The sequence below is a fragment of the Arachis ipaensis genome, chromosome B02, assembly GCF_000816755.2.
Source record: "Arachis ipaensis cultivar K30076 chromosome B02, Araip1.1, whole genome shotgun sequence".
Lineage (NCBI taxonomy): Eukaryota > Viridiplantae > Streptophyta > Magnoliopsida > Fabales > Fabaceae > Arachis > Arachis ipaensis.
The window spans coordinates 106507339-106516718 of NC_029786.2; the positions used below are offsets into that span (position 1 = coordinate 106507339).

A 9380-nucleotide genomic window follows, 5' to 3' on the forward strand; every position below is an offset into this window, starting at 1 on the left:
AAAACAGTTAATCACACTCATCCAATACATAAACGCCAAGGTAAGTCACCAAGATAACATGATACATGTAAAGAAAATTTCAAAAACACAAAAAGTAAATATATGTTTGCACAAGATGTGCTAACAAGAATCTTCCAAAACAAGCATGACCATGAGGTTTCTTGAAAGTGAAAACCAAGCCAAAAGTCTCAATCTTCAAAAGGGTAGGTTCGAAAAGAAAATAAAGAAGCTAAGGAATTAAATTTTCCAATGCAATGGTCACTGCTAAATTGAGTCCATGAGTATGGGTCTCCCTTGTTGCTCAGTTGCTTTCTGCATGAAAGTTTCAGTCTCACGTGTTACCACGACATATAAGTTATCATATTTTTTGAGTAATCAATGTTATTGGAACATTATAAAGTATATAAAAATCTTACTATTATTGTCTTATTTCTCAACAATCAGCCGTGTAAGTGTGTATTGCAATGATTGAATATTGTTCATCCAGCGAAAGCAAAAGCATAGGTGGCGAAGTTGTGTTGTTGGGTCCATGGATAATCTGTATGAGAAGGTACAAGTGTTGAGTAAGGAATGGTATAAAAGATTAATAAGAATGATTGAATGAAGAGTAAGAATATTGTAGAGAGAATGAAGAATGAAAACTCGTGACTCACTTATACATGGAGAGTATAAATCATGATGAAAAACCTAAATATATTTAGGGAATAAGAATGATGTTGTGTGTGTGAGAGACAGAGAGAGAGACAGAGAAATAATTACCTGTTGAAATTGTTGGATTACCAAATCCATGTGTTATCAACTTGAATGGCGGGGATGTGGGAGATTTTGGGCCAAACCTGTGGATCCTTCATCTGGCACCGTTTGCCCAGCAAAGGGCTTCCATTGATGATGAGTTGTATTAGAGAGGCAGGCAGCTTTTCTCCCTCCATATTCTCCAACTTGTCACAATACCAAATACTTAGTTCCTGGAGGGAGGTGAGGTGGGCAAGTCCCTTGCATTCCAACGTCTCCACACTTTTCATGTCAAACAGTCCGAGAGACTCAAGGGAGGCAGGCAACCAACCCTCCTTTGGGAAAGACTTCACACTCACACTCTCGTCGAATCCACCATGAATGGAAAGATAAGTAAGCCCATGAAATTGCGAATTCATGAATGCTGCAGAGCTCACCACTTTCTCGCTGTAGCAGATGCTAAGATATCTGAGGCTACGATGTGGATCCCCATCCCCTGTAGGAGACAAATCAACCTCTGGGCAACCCAGTAATGTGAGATTCTCTAGCTGAGGTGCTGCCATCCATAGCGTTGACACAGTTTTTAAACTCCCACAATTGTTGATCCATAAATAACGGAGAGATGAAAGAGAGCGTGACACCACAATACACTCCATGTTTTCACAGAATTCGATATTAACACGCATGAGATTCGGAAAGGAATCCAACAACGAGAAGGATGCAACTGAATCACAGCTGTTCTGTATCCATAGTACCTGCAGCGAGTGATGTTGCCCATCCATTTGGAATTCCAATTCTCTGCAATCCTGAATCGTCAAGTGTTGTAGTGATGGGGGAATAGCACTCACAGGAAACCATATATGGGAGGAACAACCTGAGATTTTCAAAGACGTCAGGTAACTCAGTTGCATGTGCGTTATGGCCTCTACCACCGACTCCACTAGATGCTTTCCTGAAATTGAAAGATCGGTAATCGCAGGAGCCCTTGGAAGACAAGAACTGAGCCGCTTGCAATACGTAATCTGAAGTGATTGCAAAGATGGTAGTTGACTGGGCAAATCTCCTCTCAACATCGGACAATCCCATATGGTAAGCTTCCTAAGTCGAGGAAACGCATTGAACTCCAGTGAATGCCACTCCTTCCAGCAAGGCATTGAATAAAACGAAAGAGTTTCAAGCATTGGGAATGGTGGTGTCTCCAAACAAGATTCACCATTCTGGTTAAAGTATAACTCAGCACCCACACTTTCTAGACTTTCAAAATCTGAAATTGATAGGTGCTTCAACGAGGGCATTTGTCCAAGTGAAGGAAGCATACAACAATTCCGACAACCACCCAAAGACAAATCACCCAGTGTTATTTTGGTGATGTTGTGGTAGGAAGAATGTCCCACCCAATCTGGAAATGTTGTACCCCTGTAACCCCACATATATAACTCTTTCAAATTAGTGTGAGGTCGTAACTTGTCAAGTATATCTCTTTCCATTTCGGAATCAACTGTATTCTCCTCTTCATTCAACGACCAAGTTAACTTTATAGAATCAATGCCATCCTTATCGGACATTCTTGCCTCCAAAGCTTCACTGCTGTTCACCACATTCTCCAATTTGCCCATGGAAATTGATTCATGTAGATTTGCAAGTGCTCCCAATTCTGTGATCTTGTTCTCTTCACGCTTCCCAACAACATAGTCGCTTAAAAACTGCAAATTTTTCAACTTGCTCATGCCTTTCGGCATCTCTTGCAAACCAGTTTCTCTAATATCAAGATGGCGCAAATTTACAAGATCTTTCATACCAACAGGTAGCATTTTCAGCTTTCTACAGTAATACAACTTCAAGGTCTGCAAATTGTATAGGTTACCCAATGACTCCGGCAATGTCACAATGTCCGTCCGAGAGAGATCCAAGTAACGCAGATGAATCAACTCACCTATTGAATCAGGCACTGACTCAAGAGGAAAACAATCGAACGACAAAGCTCTCAGGTACTTCAACTGTGACAACATGATACAAGGTGCATTTTCCATATTGAATGGGATCCCTGACTCCAAATTGATTTCAAGAAATGTCCTTGTATGCTTTACTGCATCGCAAACTCCCAAAACTTTTGACATTGGGTAATTGCCTTTGGCATTATGTGACAAATGACGAGCTTTAATATCAACCTCAACTGCATTCCGAAGCTCTTCAGCTCTGAAATAGAATTTTCCAGCACATGTCATTGCTAAATCATGAACAAGATCATGCATCACAAATTTATTTTCCTCGGTACTATGAGGTTGCAAAAATGATCTTGCAATTAATTCATCAAAATATCCACTAGCAACTTCTTCCATAGTCTGGTTTCCTACTGGTTGTAAAAAATTCTCCGCCATCCATAACAGCATCAATTCATCTTTGCTAAATTCATAGTCCTTAGGATACAAGGAACAATAAACGAAGCACTCCTTCAAATAAGAAGGAAGAAAATAATAACTTATCCTTAATGCTGGAACAACATTTATTTTGTCATTGGAGAGTTCCCATATTTCACTCTTCAGTAAATGATTCCAATACCTGAAATCAGAATTTCCACGCAATATGCCTCCAAGGGCTTGAGCTGCCAAGGGCAATCCATCACACTTCTTTGCGATATCTCTGCCGATTTTTTCCAAGGTTGGATTCTCCACAGAAACAGTTGAAAGGTGTGCATGCTTTGAAAACACCAACCAACAGTCCTCATCAGACAATAATGTTAGTTCATGAGGTGAAACTGTTTGTACTACAGAAGCCACATTTTTATGTCTAGTAGTTATGAGAATTTTACTTCCCTTAACCCCTTTTTGAAAAGGTTTTAGAAGTTTATTCCAATCATCATAATTTTCATTCCAAACATCATCCAACACAACGAAGAACTTTTGTCTAGACAATTTTTCCTTTAAATCAAGCTGAAGTAAATTCAAATCTGTCAAGTTACAAGAACTCGAAGTTATTGCCTCGATTAGTCTTAGTGACCTTGACAACATCAAACTCTTCTAACACACAAACCCAACCTTGAAAATCAAAATTGTCCTTCACTTTGTCATCATGGTAAACCAATTGGGCCAAAGTAGTCTTTCCTATTCCGCCCATGCCCACAATGGGAATGACAGATAAATCACCATCAGCAGCAGCAGCATCATCCAACAACAGTTTCAGTAGGGCCTCCTTGTCTTCTTTCCTGCCACGTATCTCCGATGGTTCAACAAGACATGTGGATGGAATTCTCCATGACATGTCCACCTTGGCACTCTCCTTCAGACGAAGATAATTTTTGCGTGCTACAACAGACTCTAGTCTTTGAACTATTTTTTCCAAGTCACCACTATCTTCAATATATGAATCAACAAGACGAGACCAGGAGGAAGAGTTACCTGGATCCCTTTGAGTGGCATCAATGGCGGCTTTAGTTGAGAGTTCGTCGAGCAAGTCATCAGCGAAATAGAGAGCATCTTGGAGATCAACAAGCCACTTCTTGACTCTCTTGTCAGTGAACTGCTTCAGCTCAGCATCATCAAGAACAGGTCCAACATCATACAGACAATTCTGCAACCTTCCAAGCAAGTTGTTCCTTTCGAGGAAAGAGTCGTCTTCTTCAATTATTGAAGTCAGGTTGTCCAAAACAACATCAACAAGGGGAGAGAGGTAAGCTCCACCATAAAGTTTTTCAGCCATGATTGAATCTCAAGTGAAGCAGATCAGATGGGATCAAAAGTCAGAAGAAAGAAAGAAAGGTAAGTGAAGTGTTTGGTTTGAGGGGTGAGTGAAATTGACTTGATGAGGTTTATGGTCTTCGGACAAAATCACATGGGGTACTAAATGATGTTTCCTTTTCAATAATTTACTGATTTCAGAGGACATTATTATCCATAGCTGAGAATTTTTTATTCTCACTAATCTTATTTCGACATATTATTTCTTTCCACCAATTTTGTTTATTGATTGTTATAAAAAAAAAAAAAAACAAAACAAAACAAAAAAAGAAATTGTAATTCATCAGCCATCAGATAAGACTCTAGTGATAGGAGGGAGTTGCATGTCCCTTTTGGCAGTTGACACTTAATTCAATTACACCTTAGTTTATAAAAGCATGTTTAACGCAACAATTAATGGACTAAATTTCCTTTCCATTGTGATCTTTATCTCTTCCTTTGTCTAATTTACTTTATAGCAGCACATGATCTTTTCACTTTCATTTTTTCTTGGGTAATCCATGAACAAGAAAGAAAACGAATATTTGGATATATAGGACAAAGCACTTAGGTACCCCATCTTCCTTTTCCATTATTCATTTTGTATCTCAATAATTGACCTGCATTTTTTGGCGGGTTTTTTTTATGGAAATAAAAGTAGTGATACTAGAATGAGCCCCGCACAATGCGCGAATGGTAAATTAACATAGTATATAATAAATATTAAAAATGGCTATGTTTTGTAGAATTAAATTAAATGTGTGTAAATTAAAGTTAAAGTTAAAAGGTGTTTTGTTTAAAATAATTTGTAGTACAAAAAATTTGAATGTTAGAGTTGTATAAAGTGACATTTTTATTTTGATAATTTGATTTTTGCATTTGTTTTAGCTGATGGATTTAATCTTCTTATGAGGCGCTCGTCCTTTTTTTTCTTTATTGGTTATTGTTAGAGTTGTTGCTCTTTCTATTATGTTGTTTGTTTCATCTTTGCATGAATATTTTTTTCCCGAAGATGGGTCTTGAATTTGTATGGTTTTCTTTCTTCTTAATCTCTTGATGTACTTTTTCAATGACATCTACGATAAAAAGAACAAATTTTTTTTGAATAAGTTATTTTTAATAAGAATAATTGAAACGTATAAAATAAAATTACCTATTAGTATTTTTCTTTGATCCACTATGTCAGACAATATCTCAAGTGATGTGAATTTAAAATAGTCTTGAAAAATGTTCAATATTAGATATTTAATTTCTTTCACAACAATTGTGAATAAAAAGTTTGCTTTCATTATATCTTTAATTGGTCTATACAAATTATTTGTATCTTCTATTTTTAAATTTTTTATAGTATAGACTTTTCCTTTCCTGCAGTTAGTAAATTATAGTTCATAATTAGTTAAAAAGAATAATGAATAGCACATTAAAAGAAGCATAATTTTAACGATATTAAAATACAATTATATATAAAGTATTATAAAATAATATAAAAAGTATAAAAAGTAAAAATAATTAAAGTATTTTTTTGTAAATTTAATTTAAAAATATAATAAATATGTTTGTTTTATACCTTTTCATCTAATATAATAATTTCTAAGTAAAGAAACTCTTCTTCATTTGTGGGTATTAATGTTTTCCAGAGATGAACCACGCGAACTTTGATAAACTAATTATCTTTTTGTTTGGTGATATTGTCCAAAGAATAATGCTCCATTGAGTAAGTTTGAGATGTTGTGTAGTTCAGAAATAAATTTTTTGTGCTAAATTTGATGTCATTTGAAGAAATAGTGATAAGAGACTTATATAAGTAATTCAAATAGTATGAAATTTGAATATTTGTAACGTAAAATTTATTATGATTAATAATATTATTATTGCATTTGTAATATGAATGTTTATTATATTTAATGAGTTATTTATAGAAATTAATAAATTAATTATTAGAGTTATAAATTTATTGTATTGTTTATAATGGTGAAATATAATAAATATATGGATATGGATTCAATGTCTTTGTAGGTTACAAATTTGATTATAAATTTTTGTATATTTTATTTTTTTTTTTGTTGATTTGGAAATAATAGTTGATTTGGCAAAAATTTAGTGGTTGATTCTAATATTTTGCCAAATAAGCGATATTCATTAGTAGAAAGAAAAAGATGTTTTAAAAGTAATGTGGGTAAACTTACGTATCTACTTTTATACTTTTTCATTAAGAATAGATAGATACCATAACATTGTAATTTTTGGTGTTTATTAAAAGTGTGGAAGGTACAAATTTTTTAATTTTTTTTAATAGAAATTGTACTTCTCAGGAACCGGACTGTCCAATTTCTACTTCTCTAGTTAAATGGTTTCACATTTGAGAATAAAATCCCATCAGTCCACATTTAAAAAAAACACCATTGTTATTAATATCAAAAACAAAAATAGCATTTTTTTACCTTAAATAAAAGGAAAAAAATATATATGATCCTAAAACACATTTGATATTTTTTCAAAAGCATTCATGATCATATATATCAATGTTGTGTATGTGACTGCAATTGGACTACATATTATATGTCTCATTCTTTGGTCCTAATATAAAGGCTATGGTGTAAGTTAGGGAGAAAAAATCACAAAGTTAACAAAGATCTATACAACTATAAATTAATGACTCAAATTCATGATGTAAAAGATAAACAATTGGTTGATGCAATGGTGTGTGAAAGGAATATGGGGATATAACTCTTCATGATACTTTGTGCTACCTTCATATGTCTTCTTATGTTTTTATTGTTACTATGTTATTGTTATTTTTGCATTAATCTAGTTTATCTAACAAAACTTGCAATTCTTGGTCAACAAACAAACAATAAAATAGAGAGGAAAAAAAATCGTAGGCCACAAAGGCTTAATGCTGCAAATTGCAAAGCAATTAACTCACCAATATATAACATATGATACAGCAGAAGAAAATTTCAAAATTTTCCAAAAAAATACATGTATGCAAAAGAATGCATCAACATGAATCTTCTAAAGGACCATGACCATGAGATTCTAGAAAGTAGAAACCAAACCAAAAATCTAATCTTCAACAGGGTAGGTTCTAGTAAAAAATAATAGTAAACAAGGTATTATTTTCCAATGCAATGGTCATGTGGCAGAAGGTGTTGACTTGACTCTTGATAAGGTTTTGAATTAGTCCAATATGTTCATAGCCACCAATCAGCATCTCATTAACTATGAATTTGTCATGAGTCATGACCCAAGCAATAATCAATTTTTTAAAACAATAGGAAGAACTATAATCAATATGATAATGATCAATATTATGATGGCAATTAAGGTCCACTTCCGGGTATTCTTCTGGTGCTTCCTTGCAACCTGGAGTTGCTGGACCCCGCCGCGGACATACGAATTAGCTCTCGCCACGTGGTTCTCTATGTCATCTATTTGCTCACCTTGTGATTGGACCAAAACAGCCATGTCCAAGAACACTTGGTGAAGCTCATTGAGGCTCCTCTCTATCTCCATAACTGTGTCATGCCTCTCTTGAATCTCTTGGATTGTGTCCATGATTGTGGCTCTCCCCTGTTGCTGAATTGCTTTTTGTAAAAAGGTTTCACTCTCACCTGTTACACACATACAAATTATCATATTTGATGAGTAATTATATCTTATTCCAACATTATAAAGTGTATATTAGTGTATATTTAACAAACCAACATGCTAAGATTTAATGGTAAATAATAAATACTGTGTTTTACTTAGAGTGGGGACAACATCTTAATTCTAGTGCTAAAATATATATGTCAACACACATGTTAAAAACATATTTTCCATCATATTTATACATCAATTTTTGTCGGCTAAAGTTTTCATTATAGTTATGGTGAAAACTAAATTTGTTTATGTATGAGAAAAATTTTCAGCTCCAAATTCTATTACTATATGTGACATCAAATTCAGATGTTTGACTCTCTTGAGTTTGATCAACCGAAATCTCACAGTAACAGAACTATAGGCTATAAAATTCATGAAAAATGTTACTGGAATAATGTAATTTTCAATCAAGACCTTCCTATTAGAATGAGATGAACTCGTGCATGATTGCTTAAATTTTACTTAGCCATTATTTTAGAATTTAAATCATCACATGATTTTGCTATTAAGAATATATGAAAAGCAAGTACAATGATTTGTAACAGAAGATTAAATTTTTGAATACATATGAAATTGTATTTACCAGTAGAGATGAGAAGATCAACGGTTTTTTCATCAGGATTCTCTCCAGTGACAGTATAGTATCTACGTTGTACGGTCTCTCTGTACTCTGAGGATATTTGTTGTCTAAGGTTGTTGAAGCTGTCCATGGAATCTTTCAACTTCTTCCTCAATCCACTCACCACGGATGTCCTGGTCCGATCCGAGGAAGACCCAGGTCCAGCACCAGGCAAGCTTCGGCTTGCTGCGTTGGACCTGTCCAGTGCCTCGAGTCGGACCTTGACAAGCTTGGCCTTTTTTAGTGCTATTGCCACGTCAGCGTCCATGCTGGCTCTAAGATCTTTCACGGCTCTGCGCTGTGAAGGGTCTTGCTCCTTTCGTGGGACACTCTTAGGCTCTCATGGAGCTTCTCCAACTCCTTCAGCTCCTCTTTTACGACCTCCACTTCCTCGAAGAACTTGTCGAGGTGGACGTTGCCGTCGGTCGCCCCCATCTCGATGACATGGTGTTGGTTGTCCGGAGAGACTTGATCGGTGCTGCGGAAGCGGGAGAAGGAGCCGGAGAACAAGTCATTCATGGTTGCTCCTTAATTATTGTATGCTGTGTAAATGGTTTTGATCAAAGTTTTTGTTATGATGAAAAAAAATTTGAAGAAATAATTGAATCAGATCAAAGAATATGAACGAATGTATAGTATATATATCTAACTATCTATATGTATATGGATTT

General features: G+C 35.0%; 1 protein-coding gene and 1 pseudogene across 1 annotated transcript; both read right to left on the reverse strand.

The window, feature by feature from the left end:
- Positions 1-5075, reverse strand: part of LOC107626322 — a 50909-nt pseudogene extending 45834 nt beyond the window's left edge.
- Positions 7338-9367, reverse strand: LOC107626327 (syntaxin-121-like). The gene is given in 3 exon segments (XM_016329190.2): positions 7338-8059; positions 8674-9000; positions 9003-9367. Coding segments are annotated over 3 exon segments (909 nt in total). The 5' UTR covers positions 9229-9367; the 3' UTR covers positions 7338-7703.